At 37.7% G+C, this 25,727-nt stretch overlaps 1 protein-coding gene across 1 annotated transcript; it reads left to right on the forward strand.

Annotated features, from left to right (window-relative positions):
- The first annotated feature begins 877 nt into the window (after positions 1-877).
- LOC108372187 (uncharacterized) lies at positions 878-25,721 on the forward strand. The gene is made up of 15 exons (XM_017627832.1): positions 878-896; positions 7,796-7,862; positions 11,103-11,156; positions 11,239-12,068; positions 12,142-13,557; positions 20,523-21,039; positions 21,229-21,400; positions 21,501-21,869; positions 21,963-22,156; positions 23,045-23,237; positions 23,329-23,507; positions 24,540-24,637; positions 24,718-24,993; positions 25,082-25,219; positions 25,297-25,721. Exons 4-15 carry the CDS (start codon positions 11,991-11,993, stop codon positions 25,618-25,620), a joined length of 3,954 nt encoding a protein of 1,317 aa, XP_017483321.1. The 5' UTR covers positions 878-896; positions 7,796-7,862; positions 11,103-11,156; positions 11,239-11,990; the 3' UTR covers positions 25,621-25,721.
- The last annotated feature ends 6 nt before the right edge of the window (positions 25,722-25,727 follow it).

Below are 25,727 nucleotides of genomic sequence, written 5' to 3' on the forward strand. Positions count from 1 at the left end.
CACGGTTACGAAACGCGGCGAAACTTTCTTTGGGATAGCGGGTGGACATCACACGGTTCGGCTTACGGTGTGTGCAATCACGTCATATATCGCGTCTATATCTTTTTATGTCCAAAACTTTATGTGGAATGAGATGCCCCTTCTCAGTTAATAGTTTCGATTATGGGGACTTCCGATAGTAATTGTCAAGCCTTCCCATGGTTTCGGTGATTGTTTTTTCGCTAAAGATAATGTTTGATGAGCATTTAAAACTCACCTTTCTCGGTTTTTGTAAAAATTCAGGAGATTGCTTGTTTTAAATGGCTGTTAAAATGCAAACTCAATAACGTGCCTTGCTCAAAATTTGATAGTTGTCTATTAATAGATGTTAGTTGACAGGAGCAGAATTGACTTAGACCAAAACCTGTATTCCTAGATCCAAACACTAACTAGTTGGTGTGGCACTATAATAGTAGTTACAGGCATACTTACTGCTCATTGCCAATCTTTATCGTACATGCGTAGCAATTTCAATATAATAACCCGCCTAGATTCTAATTCTACAACAGACCAAATTTTACATCATAAAGTATGCGATTGCAACTCTGTCAAATAATAGTTGCATTACTCTTATTTCTAACCCAGATTGTGCAATACTGCACTGATACAACACCCACTACCACCACAAACCCACTTCCGCCATGCACAGCCTTCTGCCGCCAGCTGCTGCTTTTCTCATTTAGCCGCTCTCACTACTGCCACAGCAAATCTTAAAACACTTAGTGGTGTGTGTGCACGCTCCGCTCTTCCGTTTTTGCCATTCTCTCTTGCCGCTGAGATTCAGGTTGCAATACTGATTTGTTTTCCTTTCATTCTTAGTTTAGCTGCGACTAATTCACGATATCCTTTGCGTAAACGTACGCGTAACTGTGCAAAAGTTAAGTTATAGATAAATTTGCAACTGTATAATTATATTAAAAATTAATAAATAAGTGCAAAATATTTAGAGTAAATAAAGTGCGCGTATGCCGTTTTAACATTTCAATTTTCACTTTCATCGACTATCTAATTCGCGTTATCTGCTAATGCGTTGCACAAATAAAAGTAGCTACTTAAAAATGTGCATTTGTAGCTGATATAGACATCGCCTCGCTAGTTAGCTGGCCAGTACAAGAGTGATAAAACTAATCGTGCTAATGTGCTTCAGTCCCCCGCCCATTTGTGGGCATTTCTCCAACATCACGCTTTGTTGTGCTGTGCGCTAAATGAAGTGTAACACAAAGGCGTTAAGGAAAATAATATTTTTGATATTTTGCGTTTTTCTTTCATATTCGCTTAGTTCGCGTAGCTTAACTGTTTTGGATTTCACCGGTTAAATATTTGATGGGGGGGCTTTTCTTCATAGCTACATAAATATATACATACATACATACATATGTACTTACGCTCTACGTACTCTGTCATTCGCCTAATTAATTAGTTAAGAGGTGTTACAGTCAAAACATCAAACAGCTGGGGGTGTAGCCACTTAGTTCATTAGTGTGAGTGGAATGTAACTTCGGTTCACTACCGATTGTTTTACTAAATAAAGGGTGTTACATTTTATTTTGTTATAATTTTCTTATATGGCAAATTTTTATTAAAAACGAATGAAAGCACTCTAATGTTTCTATAACGGTTAACAAGTTCTTCGGTGTAACTTTTCGATCATATTTTGTTTTATTTATCGTCTTGTTCGATAAAGGGCTGTTTTTAATGGTCTGATTATGCATACTTCGCACAACACAAGAAATGGAAAAGAATCAGTTTGCAGCCCTCAAGAAAAAAATGCTCGTATATTTATTTCTTCAAGAAAATTTACAGAAAAAGCAAAGTACTTTTTCAAGCAACAGAAACAAAGGAAAATATTTCTTGTGATTGTTCTTGAGAGGTTGATTGTAAGCTTTAGACTTAAAACTTTCAGTTATCGTTATCGATACTTTTTCGATTACTATTAATCTAAACGTTTTCCATTATTTTTTATCGATACTTTTTCGATTATTTTTAATCGGCTTTTTGTCCATTTTTTTATCGATGTTTTTCGAATATTGTTAAATTAAAGTTTGCGATTATTTTCCTGCGACAGTAGATATACATATGTAAAAATAATCGAAAAATTATTTTTAATCGATATTTTTAGATTATATTATATTGTTTTTTTTTTTATTATTATTTTAATCATGTTTTTCTCCGTCTTTTATCGGCGTTTTCGAATCTTTTATGTACGTATACTATATATTTTACATAATGTACATATAACAAGTAATTTTTAGCAAAAAAAAGCCGACTTCAACTCTCATATAAAAAAAAAAAAATATATATATCTCATGATCCACTGATCGGATCTTAACCTTAGTATGGGACCACCTCTGAGATACTACCTTTCCGATGCAAAAAGAATTATCGAAATCGGTTGCCGTGTTCCAAAGTTATGCGGTAACATACATAAAAATAAAAATAAAAAAATATTCCGACGAACTGATAACCTCCTCCTTTTTTGAAGTCGGTTAAAAATAATCTAGTAATAATCGCTAAAGTTATATATATACATATGTAGTTTTGATTTAAGTCTTTTTTTTTGTATCTTAGAATAAGAACCTTATCATTTCTGGATTATTTGCATAACAACGAACTTTCAGCATGGTCCGCATAGAAAGTGTAATCGTGTTGAATTTAAAGTTAAAGTTTAATTTTTTTTTCTGACAGCTTTTGCGGGTTTTTTCATATAAAAAGTGCAATTTATAAAAACTGGCGTCGATTTTATAAATTTCTTTGCAAACGGTATTCCGCATTTTCTTCCATATGAAATTCATGCTTGTAATATACATATGCAAAAAAGTGCAAAAAACCGTCACAAAAAAATCTCAAAATCAACGTGATTTTGCAGCCGCTTAAAATTTATAATAAAATTATTTTAAAAAAAATTCTAAAAAAAATGTTAATGAAAATTTGTTAAATTTCAAGTTCTGTATAAAGTTTGAAAGTTTTATTTATATGGTTTTGGTCGAAGCATGAACCATATTTTTATGAAAAAATAACAAAAAATTTTTACTTTAAAAACCTTGAAAATATTTAACAAAAATCACCGTGCACTCATCACTGCTCGCCACTGTACATATCGCACGTTTAATAGTATGTACAGAATTATTTTAAATTTATGGGAAAACGCAATCAAAGTTTGATGAGTTCATACAATTTGTATAGCAAAATCCAGATGGAAAGACACATATCTTCACCTATTTTGGGTAGCTTAGTCATGTGCTAAGCTTAGTACGTTCTCCTTATCAATTCTATTAAAGTTATGTTGAAATTTCCAAAAACCTAAAGTTTGAATTACATAGCTATATTATTAAACGTGGTGCAATAATTTTTAATTTTTTGTTTTGAATAAAACCTAAATTTGGCTCACCCTGTATCGCCATTGCACCTGCGTTATTTGCCTTTCGTTTTCCCTTGCTAATACCTCAAAATCTCCTACTTCTCAGCTATCACGACAGTTATTTGTTTAGCTTCGGTTAGTCGCTCGGTCGGTCAGTCGTTCAGGCCATTTGGCTGGTGGGCTGGTGGGCTAGCCGTTGCATCCAACTCGCCAATCTGCTAAAACCAACCCAACAGCCATTCAACCCAATCCATCATACCCAAATGTCCGCCGTGCATCACACCCAGTCGCACTAGCTTAACAAATTCGTTCACTATTCGCGGGTCAAACGGTCGTAGCTTCGCGTCGCATGCGCCTCTGCCTGTTCGTTGTAAAAGTTTTTAGTGTGCAATTTACAGTTCAACATTAAAAAAAAGTTGTAAAACAATTAAAGTAAAAAAGGACAAAAAACTTAATTTCAATGTAGAAAACTTATGCAATAAAAAAGACACTTTTTAGCGATAATTGCAACAGCGTATAAAAAAAAGGTGGATAGACGACCTAAAGGTGCAAGAAGTGAAAACGTTTTGTATGTACACATACCACTATGCACATATATAAAATATTTTCGAGCTTCACGTCAATTCAATTGTCACCGAGAATAGCACTTACTAAAGGCGATTGCCACCAACATTGAAGTGTAAGAAAAGTTGCTCTTCCGTTGAATAATTAACGCGGATAAAGTAAGGCAAGTGAAAAAAAAACGAAATATTTACGTACAATTTAAACTGAGAAAGTAGAATATTTAGTTGTGCGTATGTATGTATGTATGTATAAATTTTGTATATGTATTTTGTATTTGCGCAAATCTCTAAAGTAAATATTTATGTTTTGGTTGCTGCAAGGTGTGTACGAATGGGACTTACGTTTGCATGTATTTTTATACAGTGGAAACAAAGGAAATTGCAACTTACAAAACTATCAAAATAATTAATAAATGTAGACTTTGGGTTCTGTTGTACTTTGCATTAAGTATTTAGATTAGATTTGATATCCTAGTTACCGCGACCGAGAAAGGATCTATTGTAACAAATCTCCATTTGGCTACAGGCCTTCTTTGATCCACGCATTACTAAGGAACCTCGGGAGGTACATAGTTTGGCTGAATGCCATTTACGTCGTGTGCTTCTAGTTACTGTGATCCTAGGTAGCGAAGTCTGGTTCTAATGAGTGCTTTACAGTGGCACATAATATGATCTGCTGTTTTCTGTTCTTCGTGGCACAACCTACACTGATCAGAGTTAAAAACTTTGTTTAAAAAGTGTTTCGGCCCTCCTTCTCGATATTTTCGGAATGAAGAACTTAGCCTGTCTGTTTGCTTTCACATTTTGTCCAGCAATTTTGCGCTTAATTCTTCATCCAGATAAATTACGGGTAATTTCGCCTAACAAAGCTCCANAAGACACTTTTTAGCGATAATTGCAACAGCGTATAAAAAAAAGGTGGATAGACGACCTAAAGGTGCAAGAAGTGAAAACGTTTTGTATGTACACATACCACTATGCACATATATAAAATATTTTCGAGCTTCACGTCAATTCAATTGTCACCGAGAATAGCACTTACTAAAGGCGATTGCCACCAACATTGAAGTGTAAGAAAAGTTGCTCTTCCGTTGAATAATTAACGCGGATAAAGTAAGGCAAGTGAAAAAAAAACGAAATATTTACGTACAATTTAAACTGAGAAAGTAGAATATTTAGTTGTGCGTATGTATGTATGTATGTATAAATTTTGTATATGTATTTTGTATTTGCGCAAATCTCTAAAGTAAATATTTATGTTTTGGTTGCTGCAAGGTGTGTACGAATGGGACTTACGTTTGCATGTATTTTTATACAGTGGAAACAAAGGAAATTGCAACTTACAAAACTATCAAAATAATTAATAAATGTAGACTTTGGGTTCTGTTGTACTTTGCATTAAGTATTTAGATTAGATTTGATATCCTAGTTACCGCGACCGAGAAAGGATCTATTGTAACAAATCTCCATTTGGCTACAGGCCTTCTTTGATCCACGCATTACTAAGGAACCTCGGGAGGTACATAGTTTGGCTGAATGCCATTTACGTCGTGTGCTTCTAGTTACTGTGATCCTAGGTAGCGAAGTCTGGTTCTAATGAGTGCTTTACAGTGGCACATAATATGATCTGCTGTTTTCTGTTCTTCGTGGCACAACCTACACTGATCAGAGTTAAAAACTTTGTTTAAAAAGTGTTTCGGCCCTCCTTCTCGATATTTTCGGAATGAAGAACTTAGCCTGTCTGTTTGCTTTCACATTTTGTCCAGCAATTTTGCGCTTAATTCTTCATCCAGATAAATTACGGGTAATTTCGCCTAACAAAGCTCCATGGCAGATCAATAAAGCGTAAATAATATCTGCCACTTCATTGCTCATGACTCCACTGTGACGCACTTTGTGGTGTCCTCGTGCGCCTTAAGAGTGAAAAGCGCCGCTCTGCTGTCCGAGTGTATGTAGATGTGTTTGCTGGTTGCCTCACTTTCTACTTACTGCCTCAGGCACTGTTCAGTGACATGCACTTCTTACTAAAAAAACAGAACTACCTCGCCCCTTACTGGTGAAAAGGAGCCTTCTGGGTTGTGTGCCGTACACTCCAGCGCGATGCCGTAGTCATTGTTGGATCGAAGAATTCCTAGGTTTTTCACAAGACGAAAGAATTTCCCGTTCATTGATTATATGTATCTAGGGGCACAACATTTAGAGCAGCATTAAGTACCAGAGTAGAAAAGTGGTTGGAAGTACCCCACTTATTCCAATTAAGGCAGCTCGTTGCACTCTTCCCAGCTGTTGGACGAAGAAAACCGTGCCTGGTGCGTTCCACCAGACGTGTTTCCAAGAAACAGAGGGTGTTCTCTGAGAGCCCTAGAGGTGGACCGCCCCTTGAGGGTAGACGGTAATTCGGTATCCCTTATTACTTTCATTATACTTTTTTACACGCTTTTATTTATATTTGATCTTTATGCACGTTTGCATATCTTGCAATAAATTCTTGACTAGCTTCCCCATAACCTAGAGACTTGAAACTTTACAGTTGGCACAGAACCCGATGACAATACAATACGAACGATGAGTTAAGCCGATAGGTGGCGCACGAGTCGATAAATTTGGTAAACCAGTATTTATGGTTCGATTTCGTTCAAATTTAGAAAGTTTGCTTTAAAAATATTTTTTTTACAATTAACTTATTTTTCAAGTTTTTTTTTTGCTCTGTGCTTAACTCTTCACGAATTTCGACTAAATTTCATGGCCTCTACTCCCCCGTATAAATGGTTAAAAACATTGCTCTAGAGATTTTTTTCACAATTTTTCGTTTCCTTTTTGTCTCAATAATCCAGCACCTCTTTCCTGACAACTGGAGCTTGCATTCAACGTTGTTGTGAATTGTTTGCCGTTGGCTGTTTCTAAAAACAAAGCGCCTCAGCTAAAATAGGCGCACTTCAAACGCTTTTTTCGGCATGCATTTAGTAATTCTTTCAGCTTTTTTTTCACTCTTTACAACTCAAGTACCATTGTCATCTTCTATCTGGCGTATGTTAGAATATAAAAACAATAAACGCTTGAGCGAAAATCAATAGAAGCTGATGCCTTGTAAGTGGTGTTTTTGTTTTTTGTGTGTATGTAGTTCAGCGACGAGGCAAAGCGCCAATAACAACTCATCCTTCTTCTGAAGCGTGCGTTTATTTTTATAGGACACACAATATTTTTTATTTGTTTTTTAATTTAATTTTTTTTTTGTTTTTTTTTAGTGCGCCTAACAAGAGAGTTCGCTACACAGTCTCTTTTGTTTGCAATAAAACTTTTTGCTATCACTCATACACTTTCTTTCAATTATGTTTTCTTTTTTTTCATAAAATTGTGTCAAAACTAATTTACAAGGACTGTCTCATCGATTGCGTTGGTGTTGTTGACGTGGCGTAGCGTGGTGTGTAGGTACCGTGGGGCGCGTTGCCTGATTCAGTAGTTCCAGCCCACACACTTGCATTATTTAGTACGTCCCGCCTAGTCATTAAAAAGTGCTCAAATTACACATAGATTTTTTACTTTTTTTTTGTTAAGTATCGTTTTTGATTTGAGTTCGCTGGTGGGTGGGTGCGAAAGCGAAGGAGTGTCGCACCAATTGGCGGCAAAATTTACGAGGCGTTGTGTTGAATGCGAAGTAAACTAAATTGTTATTGCCTTTTTTGGTTATTGTTAAAGAAAAGTTTTTTAATTATGATTTTTTCTTGGAGAGCATTATCAGATAATGCTTTGCAATAAAAAGTATATAATCAAATTGAAATAGATTGAAATTCTTTAGAAACTTTTATTAAAATATATCCCTTCTTTGTTATTTCAGGTCGAAGCTGGTGATATTATTTTAAAAGTAAATGGCACTGATGTTCATCGATACACAACGAAAGAGGGTAAGTCTGATATACGGTTTTTTCTTTGAAATATTGATGGGTCCATAATTAATTGATTGCATTCAAATAAGTTTTATTTCATTGCTTTTTTGAGTTTTTTTTCACTTAAAAACATTCATTTTCTCACTAGTTTTGGGGTCGACTGATATTTTAATAAATATTTTCTCAGGCAACCTTACAGAACATTGATGTTCATTTTGCGAATTTTAGTAGTAGACACTTTGTGGCCCTTGGTCGCTTGCCGATTGTATGCCCTGTGGCTGAACTTTACAAAGTACTTAGTGCAAGTATTTGCCTGCCGAAAACTGGACACTCACAAACTTTGTGCTCCAATTTTTCCCGCGATATTTGTACACGTTTTGTGTCCCACTAAACTTCGGGGATGAGCTTAACTTTTCTCTTGAGGAATACGCCTCAGTATTCCAAGCCGAGGTATTTGCGATCCTCATGCCCTTGTTGGGAAATATAACGAACTTGTTTTACTCTGAGTGTCAGGTCACTCGGGAGTACCTGGTTATGGGGCATTCGACCATTTGGCCAGAAATGATTCAGACCAGGCATTCCTCGGTCGGCAACCTGTTATAACAATTAAAAGGAATATGAAAACAGTACAATGGACGAAATTTAGACTCATTGCTGTTTTCCTCACGCGTTGTTTTGCGTATTTAGTTCCGACCAAAAAAAAAAAAACGTGCACTAATATCTACCCCTTAGAACAGTATTGGTCTAACAATTACCGGGATTATCCGAATTACTTTGTGCTCGGCTTTGGTTGCAAAGTGTTCTCGCCTAATTTAGGTCTGTTCCACACTGGAATCTTGTATTTCCTAGTGAGAAGTGCCAAGTCGGTACCACTTCCGTAGCATAGTTCGTTAGGGTATGCCAGAGCTGAGGCTCATCAGACTTTGTCGCTAGTAATGACTGAAACGTNTCTGGAATCTTGTATTTCCTAGTGAGAAGTGCCAAGTCGGTACCACTTCCGTAGCATAGTTCGTTAGGGTTTGCCAGAGCTGAGGCTCATCAGACTTTGTCGCTAGTAATGACTGAAACGTAGTCCACAAAAGCTGTTATAATAGCTCCTCCTTCTTCGATTTTCATCAATAGTTTGGTAACCGCGAGCGTCCATAGAAAGGGTCATAGCAGTCGTCCTTATTGTGTACCTCTATGTTCGTTTCGCATGACCTCATTCAAGCCATCTTAAGCCGAGATCTTCCTATAGCCTGTTTTGAGCGGTATCCACTACTCAATCGAGGAAGAAGACGGTTAATATAATTCCCCCAGCGTTTATCTGTGTTGGTTATAAATGGCGAGACGCAAAGGCCTGGCACCTTTCATTCTTCGGGCAACTGCGACCGCTAAAAACGCGGCATTGACAGCTTAAGGATCACCTTTTACCGCCCCAAACAACCCTGGGTCGGAAGTCTAAGAGTGAACCACGGGTAGGCCGCGGCTCCTGGTAATATTATTTTAAGGATACCCCTTTAATGTCAATTCTTTAGCCATGGATTTTAGTTAAGTTTTTTACATCTCTTATTAAGGTCGTACTTTTGAGAAGTACTCATATGTATGTATGTATTTCTTCAGCATCTTTAATGGCTCCCACTTTCGCCTGAAAAACGCTGCAACAGTCTGCAAGCCTAAGCCTATGGTGTCATAGTCTTTACTTTACTTTAGACGAGAGGCCTCATCTCTTACCAATAGCTCCCACCAATGTTAAGCTTCGAGGACAGTTTTAGTCACCAAGCTTAGGTAACCTTGGGTCAGGCTATATAGCATACCCGTGTAGGTAACCTCTCGACAGCTTCTCTTCTCCAGTCCCCCTAGTTACATAGTAGCTAACGACCAAGATCCAGAGCCGCTGTTCACTCTGCGCTACAAGCAGTTGCCGCCGCACTCAGCCGCGGTTTTCGGACCTTATATTATTATAACAATCTAAACTTTACATATACGATCCTGAGGAATCCCATTGCTTATGTAAATTTGTGCAATTCAATCTTCAAACTTTGTCTTCAGCGCAAGCGAAGACAGACTGATTGAACCGAAGTGCCAAGGTAAAATACGGGAGCACTATCCGGCTTTCAGCATAAACTCCTCCCTCACGATTCTTCAAGTTCTGCGGACACATCCACTCTTAATGTAGTTGGCCCATACATAGTCTTTCCAGTTGTATAGATAAGAGGACTGGACCCTACAGACTTCAACTGCTGCGTACACAGCGGTACCTTGTCAAATATAATTGGATTATACTTCTTCTCTTGGAATGTCAGCAACGTCCTCCATGCAGGAGATTGACATTTCTGTCCTGGCTGCCAAGAGTAAGAAGAAATCGAGTGCGTCGAACACTGTTCGTGATTGATGGGCCGTAGGCTAAGTTATCTTCGTAAACACCTTTTCGGCAGATCTTCAGACTAAAGTTCGTCGAAAATCTGCGAACTTCAACGCTATGTGAAAGAAACTGTGTGGTTCTAGACGTCGACATCGAGCTAAAATGTCATCAAAAACTGCCTTTCGTGCCTAAGTTTGTTTTATTTAGTTTTTAATAAAATTTTTTAACTCACATGATTCCTTCAATGCGTTTTTCAAGATTTTTTTTTGTTTTTGGCTGGGATTTTTTTGTTTCATTTAATTTAGTTTTTTCTTATGTAAAAATAAGATTTTTTGTTTCTTTTTTATTCCTTAATTTTTATATTCAAATCTTTTCTTGAATTTTATATTTTGTATTAATTTTATTTTTTATGTTTATAGTTTATTTCATAATTATCTCATACTTCTCGTTTTTCCCATATTTTTTATTTGTTTGATATTTTTTATTTATTATATTTTCATCTATTAATTTGTTGTTTTCATTTTATAATTTGCTTATATTTTTACATTTTGGTTTATTTTTGTAGTTTTTTAATTATTTTTAATTATGATTTTTTATTTGTTTTTACTTGTAATTTTTTTTTTATGTCATTATTATATTATTTTATTTATTTTTATTTATCTTTTGTTTTTATTCCATTTTGTTAATATTTACATATTTTAATTTAAAAGTTAATTTTTTTATTGCTTAATGTTTTTGCTTTATTTTATTTTTTTTATCTTTTAATTTTATTTTTTTACTTCATGTTTTTTTTTTTAATAAAATTTATAATTTTTTAGCTTTCATTTTATATCAATATCTACTTTTATATTTATCAATAAACAACGTTTATTCCCCTCCTTTTTTATTAATATTCGACACGTCGTCTCTCCTAGTTTTAAAATGCTTACGTCTATCCGATGACTCGGTTACGTTAGAGCTGCGTCGTGGTAAGTAGTTCCTTCCGAATCCCTCCTGCCATTTTAATCACTAATACTCTCAACGCTATTCTGCCTACCATACCAACCGTAGATCCCAAATTGAAGGCGCGACTCAAAGAACAGGTGGCCAATACGAAAAATCCCCATTACGAAGACATCGAACCATCACCGCACATTTACGACTACAAAGCAGCCAGTTGTCGATCGCCCACTTCACACCATCGCTCGTTGTCGCTGCAGGACTCTTACGAACCGCCACACAACAGCAACTCCAATTCATCGTCTTCGCCTGCGATACGTTACGCCAAATCGCCCACGCACTTGCCACACCGTCAAGGTTCGCTGCCAACGCCTGCGACGGCCAGCCAGCAACAGCAGGGTAATCATAGTCGCAGCTCTTCCGCCTCGTCAGCCCAGCTACAGTTTGGTGATACAAACGCTTCGGTAGCGGCTGGTGGTGGAAACGCAGGTGGTGCCACTTGCACATCGCCCACAAGTCGTCCTTCGCGCATTCCAACCGCTTTGAAAGCACCACAAAAGCCAACCGTGCTGCATTCGCCACAGCATAAACGACCGCGACCATCGCAAATTCCAACGAAGGCCGGTCCCGCGGGTGCTGTGGCAGCTACCAACGGCAACGCGCCGCCAAGCGGCAACGCGACGCAATCGTCTGTGCCTCCAACGGGCGGAAGTGGAAGTGCGCATTTGCAACATTCGAACAGTTATAGCGGCAATAGCACACGTTTCACGCAACAACAAATAGCGGCGCACCAGAAGGAACGCGACGCTGAGCCAAACTCTGCGCCGCCGCAGCCAGCGAAGGCGCCACGTTTCGAGGCGTACATGATGACTGGCGAACTGATACTGAATCTATCGAGAACTTCGCAAAGTAGTAACCTACTGCCAGGACACGCAAAAAAGGTACGTCTATGCTGAGTGCGATATCTCGTCTTCAAAAAGATTGAATTATTTGTTTCTCTTACCCTATCCATAGATCGATAGCTTGCGTGACTCACCACAACGTGCGGTCGTGGCTGCGCGCGCTAACGGTGCCCTTGCGCCTCGCGCCTCCGGTGAATCATCGCCCACATCATCCTCATCGGTGGATTCACCTACCCATACGGGCAGTTCGGAGTCGGCAGCCCACCATCAGAAAGATCGTGGCAAACGACGTCACCAACAACCGCATCACCATCTACTACAACAACAATTGGATAGCATAAACAACAGCTACAATAACAGTAATAGTGGTGGCGGAGGTGCGGGCGCTGTTGGTGCGACGGCCGATGATGCGCGCAAAGACGACACACTGTTGTTGTGTGATGAGTTAGAGCGTGACGACGAGGAGTTAGGAGGAGGCGGCGGTGGCGGCGGCACTGACAATAATCGCAGACAACGATATCACCAACATCAAGCACATTCAGCGCGACGTCATCAGTACAGTCACCAGCAACAGCGTAGCAGCTACGAGCACGACGAAGCCGCAGACATCGAGGAGAACGAGGAGGATCAAACGCACTACGACATCACAAACATCGAAACGTACAATAGCGGCGGCATAGGTGGTGGCGATGTGTGTGGCGATGATGATGCCAGCGATCGTCAGTGCCTAGTGACGCATTATGGTGACGACGAGGATGACGATGGCGACGAAGGCGAAGGTGAGGACTTCGATGCTGAAGACGAAGACGGTTGTGGGGCTGAGCACGAAGACGAAGACTACTCTTCGAATTCGCTCACATCGGCATCGGCAAAGCAACGTTTGCGTGCGTTAAAGCAAAAAGCTGCTGCTGCGCACTACAAACACGCACAAAGTGTGGTACGCGCTAGCGGTGGCGGTGGCGGTGGCGGCGCCGCCTACGATTCGGTCGATTGTGCGCGGCAACACTACACCGGCGGTTATAACCAACACCACCACCACCATCATCATCATCAGCAACAGCAACAGCATCCACATCAACACCGCAATCAGCAGCATCGGCAACAGCAACGCGGCTCAGGGGGCTCGACTTCCTCATCGGCGACGGTGAAAAGCGACGGCATGGCCGGCTTAAACACCTCACCCGACGAGACTTCATTCTCAGTGCCCACCTCGCCGATTTCTTTGTCCACCCCATTGATTGATAAGGACACGGCGAACTCAGTGCCCACCAGTCCGGAGCCATCGAGCCTGGGTGCAGTGGGCGGTGGCGGCGGCGGCGGCGCCGGTCATGATGGCGTGGTGCGGCGACACAATGGTGTTGTGCGTACATGCGATTCGGCTGGCTTTCGTACCAGCAAGTCGGAAGATCACTTGCAGCAGGTGCAACGTGAAGGTATGGCCGCTGTGATACCGATCGATATTGATGAGGATGTGAATAGTTCGCTGAATACACTGCTCGATACGAGACAAGACTCTGAAGACTCGCAGGTAAGTCGTGGGCAAAAAAGGGGATTGGATTAAGAGCGGGTTAATTGTATTGATAGAGCTGTTGAATGGGAGAGGGTGAAAAAGGATTTGCGAGGGTTCTAATTAAAATTGAAATTGAAAAGGATCGATTGTGTAAAATTTGGAATGTGGAAACAATGTCAAAATTGAGATTTCGAAAATTTAACATTTTCCCAATTATTTACATATCGTCAGTGATACTGTAAAACGCTGTATATGATTGCTTCTGGCAATCGTTCATCTTCATCAGGCAAAGGTAGACAGTTTTGTCATTCGTTTATTAGGGTGTACCGATTTGCAGATGCATTCCGGTGCAAGTAAGAGACCATCAAAAGTGTCAAGTGTACTAATAGTTTTGCAGTATCGCCGACGATATGTATAAAAGAAAATTTTAAAATTATAGAAAAATGCTAAAATGAGCTTCCTATTTTTAGAATAATTATTTGACAAACTATACAGCATTTTTACGAAATTCAAAAAAATTATATTTTGTACCAAAATTAAATTTAGATTCTAAGTTTTGTATAAAACATATTGTCGTATTAATTAATGTGAAGTGGTGTATTAGATCCGAGTTCGTTTTGTTTTTAATACATAACAAAATTGTGTTCCTCTAATGGTTGTCTACAGAAAAAAAATAAATAAAATTGATTCGATAGTAATTTTATTGTACTCTGCTTATGATTGTTTGTATTGCTTAAATTATGAAGGAATTATTGCTTGTAAAATTATACTATTTGTTGTTTTTGTTGGTAGTTTGTTGACGCATTTGAGCAGCTGTAACGAATTTGTGTGAAAAGAAACCTAAAATTATTTTATTTTTATCTGTGTAGTAGCGTTGTTAAATTTTACGATTAGTATAATTTTATTTGCATTAACATTGATTCGAAATTTATTATCTACTTCTAATTGTCTAATTTCATTCTAAGTCATTTCAATTTGTTGCAAAATACACATCTTAAGCTGCTTTGTTTTGTTTTAGACACAAATCGTTTTTATATTTTCGAGTGTGAATTTGTTTTGAATAGCTTAACGTTGTTTAGATCTAATAACTTAAGACAAAAGAAAACTTATCATATTTTAAAATACATTTATGGAATGTTTATCAGGAGATCTTAAATTATGCTGTATTTTTTTTTTTTAACCGAGCTTTCAACCGCTTTATTGAAATTTGATATGTAATCATTACTAAATTCCTGCGCAGTAGAGTACGTATACTTAGATTAGGTTTAACTTGTCGTCGAAAAGCTTAAGCGTGAGGCTCTGTGTGATACCGCAGTTTTTCTATGTTTAATCCTGGAGCTTATACCAATTTGTGGTAAGCTTTAATAGTGAACAATCTAGCAAGGTCAGAGTGATAGCCAGTAATCGTCTAGCAAAGTATTTCGTTTGTTTTGGCCCGTCGATGAAGTCGTCACTGTAATGCACTGAGAGAACTCCAGCTGGCAGCGAAGAGCGCCGGCGTATACATATGATTCTTCAAGATCCGCCTTTTTGCCTGATTTCAGCAAGGGGGTAGTCCTACCCGTTTTCTAAATCACAGGCATGATCAGGAAGGACAGTGACTCGTTGTATTCGACTCTCGTAGGCAAAGTTTCTTCTGCATTACAGGCCGATTATAAGTAAATTTCAAAAAGAAATACATATGTATTTAAATAAAAGTGTTTAACAAAAATACGAAAAATCATAAAATCATTCAAAAATAAAGATTAAAAAATTTTTGAAAATTTTATACTACGTATTAAAAAAAAAATATTAAAAATTATTTCGGTTATGATAAAACAATTTAAAACTTAATAAACATACATATATCAAAGATTAAAAGATTTCAAAACTTATTTAAAAACTTGTGTTTTTTATTTAAACTTTAATAGAATTTAAAGATTTATTTTATTTAAGGTAAATTTTTCAATAAGCAATTTATTTCACCGTGGTTAAAGATTTTTTTTTAAAAAAGTAATAAAAAATTACATACTATTTCAGAACCAATTTCCGTGATTTCTTGTCAAGTTTGCTTTGGTTACAAACAGGTTTCGCTGCTGTGCCCATCTTCAGTGCGTTTTTCGAAAAAAAACTGATGATGGAGATTCATCTTCCCACTTTGTCGGAAAAATTAACCAACAAAAAAATAACACTTCCTTTAATGATTTTAGTAATAAAGAAATCGAATAAAATATTGATACATGTACGTTTTTTAATAAACGAGTTTTAATGTGAATTTTTTCGTAGAAAACTTTAATAGCATTTTTAATAAAACAATTTCATTAAGATGAAAAAGAGAATTTTGAAAATTTTTACTAAAAGGTTTTTCCAAACACATTTTTTGTATAGGTGAAGTTTTAACCAAAAACAAAAAAGTGATGCAAAATATTTCACCCTAAAAAGTTTTTATTCAAAAATTAAAATTTATTGCACAAAAATTTTTAAGTCTCCTGATAACATTCCATATGCAACTGCGATGTACCTAATTATCATTTTTTATATTAGTAGTAAACTTTACGATTTTTATCCTCCTGTTGCTGTTTAACCATTAAAACTCTTACTCTACTTACTACTACTTTTATTAAAACTACTAATATTCCTACACTGTGTCTATGCCTCTCTCTAACGTTGTTATATATTTTTGTTTATATCTTTTCCTCTTTTTTCCACTCTCTTCTAAACACAATTACTTACCACTGTTTTATGTTCGAAATGCTTAAAAATGCCAAAAACATATTCGTACATACCGAACACACCAAACATACCAACTTACAATTCTTACACTCGAACCTGTTCTGTTTTGTTTCGCATTGGTTACTCCAACTCTTTTTGATGAGCTTTTAATTTTTCTTCGATTTTCATTTTGTGTGTGTGTTTTTTTTTGTCTGCTTTTTTTGTTCTGTCTTTGTCTTCCTGTGTATGTATGTGTGTGTCTTTTAGCCATCTTCAACTACTACTACTCCTACTAACCAACCAAAGAATAAAGCAACAATGAAGTCAAAAACAACAATAAAGCGTGGCTCCACTTTTTCACCAATCGCCTCATCTTCTATTTCATCAACGTCATCGCCATCCGCTTCTGCAATCGCATCATCAGCATCATCATCTTCGTCTTCATCGGCGGCATTAAAAACGGCGCTCTTGAATGCTGCCACGGCTGCAGCAGCAGCAGCAACAGCAGCAGCAGCGGCGGCTACCTCCTCTTCCTCGCCTACATCTTCGCCAACTCTGCTGCCATCATCGCCGGAGGCGACACTCCTCAGTCAACGCGATATCTTCAATAGGCGGCGGCGTAAAGTACGCATTAGCATACCGCGAATTGTGTTAATGGACGCAGAGACGGGTGTAGAAGCAACAACACCAACTGCAGGAGTGGGTGTGGGAGTGGGAGTGGGAGTGACAGTAGCAGCAGCGGCGGAAGAAAGTGTTTGCAACAATAACAATAATAACTACAACAATACTAATACACTAACAACTATAAATGATATTGCCACTACTAATACCAATACAACAACAACAAGCAATACTGATACCGCTGTTAGTAATGCAGCATTCTCTTCAACTACACCAACTATTGTTACTACTTCTACAATAACAAAAACAACAACAACAACTGCATGTACTATGACAATAATAAAAACTGCAACAATAATAACCACAACCAACTCAACAATAACAACAACAACAGCTGAATATGCTTTTAAAAAGGTTGAGCATAATACATACATACGTACTCGTACATATGTACATAAATAAACAGAGATTGTAGCGTAAAGAAAAACTACAAAAAAAAAATATATTTCATACATATTTTTACTGTTAAACAGTGTAGTTGCTGTAATTTGCTTCATCAAATCGTTCAGAAACATTTTAAATTATTTGTTGTTGCTATATTTATATAATTACCTGTACTTATTGATTAGCGCATGCGCTTAGATCTACATAGATTCATAAGTACATACATATATACATTGTTTTACAAGCATTTACTGTAGTTTAGCAGTAGTTGTGTTTATTAGACATGTTAAATATTTGCGGTTGTATTTAGTTCGAAAATCGTATTCATAGAGCTTGCGCCATTACAATTTTAAACAGTTGAAATAAGAAGTGGTACCTATTTCATTTTTAGTACATTCTTCATTACTCTTTTTCAAATTTAACCAAATCAGCCAATATTGCATACTCGAAATGAAGAGACAGTCAGTGTCAATTGTTAGTATACACCTTCTTCTGATATATTCACAATTATTTTCATCAGCAATTTTTTCATTAATTACACAGGCCAAATCAAATTTAAACAATGTTATTTTGACTAAAGTATTACAGCCGTTTCTTATAGGATTTTTCCCGTAGAATCCGAATCTGACCCTAAAGATATTAGATCGGCTCAAGTTTTCCAACGTATTCGCATACAAAAATTTCCAACTGCTTTCAGTGTTAGGACCCTAATTTTTTTTAATTTTGAGTAGATATAAAGTTCACATTTAAGAAAAAAAATCACAAAAATTTCAAAATTCTTATTCAGAATTTCGAGAAAATTTTTGAGTTTGCATTATCGTAGTCCGTTCAGTTTTAGTAAGTAAATTTCAAGTCGCTAAAACTTACCGTTGATTTTTTTTTTTTTTTGTGGAGGGTGTTGCTCATTTTCGTCCAAATAAAAATATATTTTGATCATGCTTTTCTGAATTAATTTTTTACATTTTTATGAAATTTTTTTGAATATCTTTGAACTTTATATACAGTGTGAAACTTTGATGTATGTATATTGTTGAGGTTATAGAATAAACTAAATAATCATAGATAATTAATGAAAAAAAAAATGACATCAAAATAAATATTAGTATATGTATTATACTAACATTTGACACTGACTGACGTACAGGAAAAAAGTTTGCCGTACACGCCTGCGTCTAAAGTATTTGGCAAGGCAATTTCGAAAAAAAAAAAACATTTTTTTTGGGTCGCCTTTTTTACATATTTTATTATAACTTCCGCATTTGTCGGTTCTTAACGTATGATGTATCAATGTTTTTGTCTCGATCCCCATTACCCCATTCTAGTACCAGCCCACAAGATTTCAATTCTTATCACCCTAATGTAGCACCCTAATGACAGTAAATTAAAGCTCCTCATAAATTATTGGCGAATGTAGGTGTCCCCGAAAAATGCAACACCTAGGCTCTGGTGGTTTTATTTAAGACCGAGATGATGGACAACAACAACAACTTTCCGATATCCCCTATAGTAGATCCTGATATATCTGATAGTTTTGTTTGTATGTATCTTCCGAATGCTTTATGCCTAACATCCGCTAGAGCTGTGCATTCACAAGGAAAATCCTGGACACTTTCTTCGCTACCTTCTAGTTTATAGCCACAAGTTCTATTATATGGGAGCCACATTCTCTCTGCTGCATGTTTGTCTATGGGCTACAATTCTAAATACTTCTGCCCTTGGTCTGTTAACCAGGCCTAGTGTCTTCGTTCTGTTATAGAGGCCTGGCTATTATCTTTGAACTACTCCGAGGGGGCACTGCAGTGCAACAGCCTCGGTTTCCTCCAACTAGGTTCCTGCCTTCGTCAATTCATCGGCATTCTCATTTCCTTCAATGTTCCTATGGCCGGGAATCCTGACAAGAGAGACGCTTATTGACGCAGACGAGAGGGTAGCGAACTAAAAAATCGTCAAGGAAATGTTTGACACCTGCAGGAAATGTTTGACACCTGCAATACATCTCGTTGGTCTTTTGCAATGGCGGCCGCTGTGGGGTACTGGTTGGCAGCGCGCGCTACCGTTCCGCAGGGCCTGGGTTCAATACCGGTTCAACCCAACATCAAAAAATAAAAAAACAAAATTTTTTTTTTCTAATAGCGGGCGCCCCTCGGCAGGCAATGGGCAAACCTCCGAGTGTATTTCTGCTGTGAAAAACAGCTGCTCATAAAAATACAATCTTCGTTCGGAGTCGGCTTAAAACTGTAGGTCCCTCCCCTTTGTATGACAACATCAGATGCTCGGCCAAACAAAAACATACATATGTGGGAGCGCCAATCTATTATTATTATTATTATCGATATGTACATACAGTTATGTGAAAAATAATAGGGACACGAAATTTTGACCAGTTTTGACAATTTTCCTTCTGTTCGTTTAATGTTTATTATATTTTTATAAAAGTGCATCTCAATGTCTAACAAAAACCACATCTAAGTCTAAATTTCAAACTGTGTAGAAAAATTTTGAAAAATTTTACAACGAACTTTTTATTAGGAATTTTTAGAAAAATTCCAAGCATGCAGTTTTATAGCCCATTAGGTTCTAGTTTAATAAAGTGCAAGTTTCAAGTGGTTAAGAATTCGCGTTGAGTTTTGATAATTTTTATTGCCAATGTTATTATTTTCTTCCAACCAAATAAAATTTGTTGACCATAAAAAAAAATCAAATGCATTAGCCAACAATAAAAAATATAACCAAAACTGGTCAAAGTGTCGTGCCCCTATTATTTTCCACATGACTGTACCTCTGTCCTATAACTACAATTATTTTTGTTTTTTATAAAAAAAAAGCTTACAACAATAACAGTTGTTATATTACGCAGCGCTAGATGCATACATACATACATATATAAAGTTTTATTTGATAAAAATTTCTGCCTTCGATATTTTTTTGAATCATCAATCGAAAATAAAAATACATTTTTATCAAAGTGTTAGAAAAAAACTTCACTCAACTTAGTATTTACTTTTCAATTTCTGTTTGTAAATAAATAATAATATAAGAAGGCAAAACAATCGATTATTGTTAGCTAAAAAATACTAAACAATTTAGCATTTAGACTTGAATAGGTAGCAACAGCCAGACTACGTTCTACTCTCAGCTATTTTATCGCTTAGTTTGCTAATTCATATTTTTATTTCTCGCTCTCTTTTTCACTCTCTTTCGTTCGCGCGCAACTCTCACCGCTGCAGGGCTCCAATCGTGATCGCATCGTTTGGACTTATAACGCACCGCTGGCGCCACACCAAATACAACAATTGCAGCAACAGCAACAGCTGCAGCAACAACTACAACAGCAACAACAGCAGTATTCCAGCGCACACTATGGCGGCGGTGGTGGCGGTGGCGGTGGCGGCCACAACAATTCATCGCCGAATTCGCAGTCACATTCACACTCCCATTCGCATTCGCATTCACATTCGCATTCGCACTCGCATTCGAGTTCGATAAGTTCATCGCCACAACATTCAGCCGGCAGCCCTGCCTCACCTACATCTGTGTCCAGTTCGGTGATGTCATCGTCCGGTTCGAAGGGTGCGCTTGGCATAGGTGGCGCCTATGCGTTGAGCAGCAACAACAATGGCGGGCAACATCAGCAGCAACAACAACAACAGCAGCAACAACAACTTCAACTGACAGCAAATGCAGCTAATGGCGGTACAAGTGGCGGCACCAGCGCAACCACGGCCACAACGGCTTTGCAAATGGGTTTGTTACAATGTCCTACTGGTAGTGGTAGTGGTAATGGTAGTGGTGGTGGTGGTGGTGGTGGTGGTGGTAATAATAGTCTTGCAGGTGGTGCCGGTTGCGACCAGAGCGTCTCCGAAGCCATCTCGAATATTTCTAGTCCCGACTATCAGGACGATGATAATTTATTGAGTTCTCGCGATCTTGCAGGCGGCATGGTACTTAGCGATCCCAGTGATTCGGATTCAACCATACTCGTGTCTGATACGGCGGCAGCAAGGCAAAAGCAGCAACAACATCATCAGCTACAACAGCAAGCACAAGCGCTACACCAACAACAATTGCAACAGCAGCAGCAACACCAACAGAAGACTGCTGGTGGTCAACAACAGAATTCCGAACAGCATAAACTAGTGATACAGGTGCGTGGCATCGATACCAGCAATAGTGCCTCAACACGTTCAGCCTATTCCGAACTGAANCCAACAACAGAATACCGAACAGCATAAACTAGTGATACAGGTGCGTGGCATCGATACCAGCAATAGTGCCTCAACACGCTCAGCCTATTCCGAACTGAAAGACTCCGAGGATGAATTGGCTACGTTGACGGATGAGCCATTGAACACCGTATTGACGGTGGCGGGCAGTGGCGATGGTTTCGGCGGCACCGGTACGGGGCGAGATTCATCGCCACCCGTTTCAGATGATGGCAGCGATGTGGAGTCGTTACATTCCTATCATTACTCACCAAAGGCCGTAGATATGCCGTCGGCAATACGGCTGGCCAAAAGACTGTACTCCCTGGATGGTTTCAAGAAGAGCGACGTGTCGCGGCACCTCAGTAAAAAGTGAGTTGTGTAAATGTGCTTAATTAAAAGCTCATAGTTTTAGGGGCGGTAGGATTTTCAATTTAAAATGTTGCGTTTTATGTTTGTTCTTAGCAACGACTTTAGTCGCGCCGTCGCCGACGAATACCTAAAGTATTTCAGTTTTGAAAAGAAAACGCTTGATCAATCTTTGCGCGAGTTTTTGCAACAATTCTCGTTATCGGGTGAGACGCAGGAGCGGGAACGCGTGTTGGTACATTTTTCGAAACGCTTTTTGGACTGCAATCCGGGTACATTTAATTCGCAAGGTGAGTACTATGACATAGGAAAATACTGTTTTATTTTTTCACACGGGTTAGACAAGAACTTGCATTTCTAACCTGAAAAATAATTTCATTAAGTTAACTAGAAATCTTCAAAATCATTGACATATTGGCAGTCTGTAAAAGTTTCGAGACTTTCTAGTCTAAAATAATACCTCTATAACTTATGAGAAGATCAAGAAGTCCGCTCAAGGAGCGTCGAGTGATCAGAAGGCTACAGAAACTGGCAGAAACTAGTGGGACTTCTACTTACGTCAACGGTCAAGTTCGAATGGCTATCGAAAAGTCAAAAGTCTCCAAAGCCTTTGAACCCCACGGAATATGCATGCTGATGCTGTAGAGAATTTATCCCGCTGGATGGGTAAACTACTTCACCAACGTCTTCAATTAATAAACACTCAGACAATTCGTGCCTTTAACTTTAATTATTTGACTTTCAAGGACCTGGTTTCTACTTCTAAATTTTTTAGCTTGCCATACAGAAAATATTTCAGAATAGTTATTGATAAGCTTACCTATCGGCTTTTGTTTTCGCCTTATGGTACAGCTACATTGTTTTATTTCTCCCTCGCGCTTAATTTTTTGTCTCCGAATGGATGACTTCCTTGCGCAAAGGTTGGTGGCAATTCGCTGTTTAGCATCGTGGCAATGATCAACATTTAATAGAGTTCAGATTATGAACACAACACCATCACCAGGGCTTGCTTTCTTGTTGTCGAAAAGGTATTAGTTGAGAAAATTAAGCTAGGCGCTAAACAGAATGTGGTTGCATTTCCAAATTTGTTGTTTTTAAATTTTTCTCCATTATCACTAATGCCTGTTTTCATTTCTAAATATAAATATATCCTTTATGTTGTATTATATTTCCAACAGATGCTGTACATACTTTAACTTGCGCTATTATGCTGTTGAATACCGATTTGCATGGCCAGAATATCGGACGTAAAATGACCTGCGCTGAATTCATTGAAAACCTGGCGGAACTCAATGATGGCGAAAATTTTCCCAAGGACGTTTTAAAGTATCTTTATCAGGCTATTAAGACTCAACCGCTGGAATGGGCGCTGTAAGAAAATAATAATCTTTATTATTAAAATATTATCATTAGACCTGCATACATATTTTCATTTAAAATTTCTACATTTTACATTTTCCAGCGACGATGATTCTGCTGAACTGCAAAAGCAACGCGCCGACAATAATGTGGGCAATAGCACAAGCAACAGCCTAATCGGACAAAATCCATTCTTAGACATACCAGAGTCGTCATCGGCGATTGAATACAAAAAAGGTTATGTGATGCGCAAGTGCTGTTTCGATTCCAATTACAAAAAAAGTAAGTAAATGTCTGAGATTATTTATTTATTATATGTATATATATTTTTTAATGCATAATTAGATAACATCGTCGAATATATCGATATCGACGATGAGAGTAAAATGAATATGCGAGTAAAAATAGCGAAAGCGATTGCAATGAGTCTTGTCGAAAAATATGTCCATAATTATTTCGATAACAACACCGATTATTATGTGAATTGATAAGGGTGCTAAAAATCGAATTTATCGATTATCGCTTGCAATTTCCAGAAAATAAAGTTAATGATTAGCTCTCATATTCTTCACTTTAAATAATAATTCGATATTTAAAATATTCATCGATGAATATGCCAAAAAATATATATCATCGTTTAATGTGCAAAACTGCGAATAAACATAATGCAAAACCGCGTATATGAGGCGTAAATTTTACAGGAAATAATAAAAACTGCAATCTTATTCTAAAACGGTTCTCTCTTTTATGAAACAAAGCCATTTGAGGCTATTTATTTATATCGATATTTTAGTATGAATGGATAAGGCTTAATGCCAGAAGCTTCCGATGAGCAAATCTCATTTTTGGCATAAATTTTTTCATTTTTGGTTATAAATGTTAGTTACGCGGCTTTACACTTTAAACGACGACATGTATGTATATGATAATATTTATGAAGAGTAATAATAGATGTATCGATAGAGGTATAAGTAAAATATACCAATGTCGTTCCCACGATAGTCGGGTCTACGTAACCGGAACGACCCAGATTTATATCTGGCCAAGGACTGTCACTCCAAAAACCCTATGGGAAATTTGTATACTGCTACAACAACAACAACCATATATCTGTAATAATATCGATTAGAGGATCATTAAGTTATTTGATAAAGGTATCAAAATATACCTAAACAGAGACTGCATATTTTGTTTATTTTTTATGTAGTCCATTACTAGGATACTTAGTCAAGATAGTTCATAAAAAACGGCATATTTGTTATCTTTCTTTCATTATTTCGTACCATATTATTTGAATATTTTTTCCGCTTTTAGCACCCTTCGGTAAGCGTTCCTGGAAGATGTTCTACTGTACACTGCGTGATTTAGTGCTTTTCCTGCACAAAGACGAGCATGGCTTTCGTAAAAGTCAGGTGGGTGATGTCGCTCATTTAACCTTATAAGAACGAATCATTTTTTTTTTCATATTTAAATAAATTCCACAATCTTTCAGATGTCCGATAATCTGCACAATGCAATACGCATTCATCACGCTTTAGCCACCAAGGCCACCGACTACACTAAAAAACAACACGTTTTCCGATTGCAAACCGCCGATCAAGCTGAGTATCTATTCCAGACTAGTGATTCCAAAGAGCTGCAATCGTGGGTGGAGACGATCAATTTCGTTTGTGCCGCCTATTCAGCGCCCCCACTGGAGGGTGGTGTGGGTAGTCAAAAACGTTTTCAACGACCGCTGTTGCCCAGCACGCATACAAAGTACTTGATGGTGGGTAGACATGCATAATTTTTTTTTTTTTTTTTTGTTAGCAAAAACAAAGTTATAAATATTTTGTTTCACTTTATTTCGCAAGCAGAAAGAGCAATTAGAATCGCACGAACAACAATTGTCTCAATTAGAGGCTGCACTCGCAGATCACAAGAAAGGGCCCATACCAAACAAAGGACTGCCACTACAGAATTATAAAGAAAAAGAAAACTACTTGCAATATGAGGTGAGCTATTTGCATGCGAACGTATTTCTCCTGTACACTCCACACATAAACATCATAAAAATCTTTCCGTTTAACAGATACGCCGCTATCGTGCTTATGTGTCAATTTTAGCTGCTAAGCTACTTGCCGACCAACAGCAATTGGAGGCTGCGCAACAACAACAACAACAATTAACAAGCAACGAAGAATTGGATAAATTTTCCACGAGTGGTGGAGGTGTGGTAGGCGGAGCTGTGATTGGTGCGCGGCAACAGCAGCCGCCACCAGCGTATCCACAACAATTGCAATTACAACAACCGACTGCACAGTCACCAACAGCACAACAACAGCAGCAACAGGCACAGCCACAACAACAACAAACTTCAAACAGGTATAATTATCAGCAACAAGATATTGGCTGACGGGTAATGGGAGTTTTCTCAGCTTGTGTGGTTTAATTGTATTACAAAGTCTAGCCCCGCTCTTTTTATCTTTTTTATATTGGTTTATTTGTTTTTGTTTTTTTTTT

This window comes from Rhagoletis zephyria, unplaced genomic scaffold (assembly GCF_001687245.7).
Source record: "Rhagoletis zephyria isolate East Lansing unplaced genomic scaffold, Rhagoletis_zephyria_1.1 Rzeph_scaffold_05515, whole genome shotgun sequence".
NCBI classification, from domain to species: domain Eukaryota; kingdom Metazoa; phylum Arthropoda; class Insecta; order Diptera; family Tephritidae; genus Rhagoletis; species Rhagoletis zephyria.

Bases quoted from the DNA above. Each gene is read 5' to 3' on its own strand.
- LOC108372187 (XM_017627832.1), top strand. From the start codon at position 11,991: ATGATGACTGGCGAACTGATACTGAATCTATCGAGAACTTCGCAAAGT. The intron at 21,040-21,228 runs GTTTGTTACAAT...GCGATCTTGCAG, and splicing joins CACAACGGCTTTGCAAATGG to GCGGCATGGTACTTAGCGAT. The intron at 22,157-23,044 runs GTGAGTACTATG...TATTTCCAACAG, and splicing joins GGGTACATTTAATTCGCAAG to ATGCTGTACATACTTTAACT.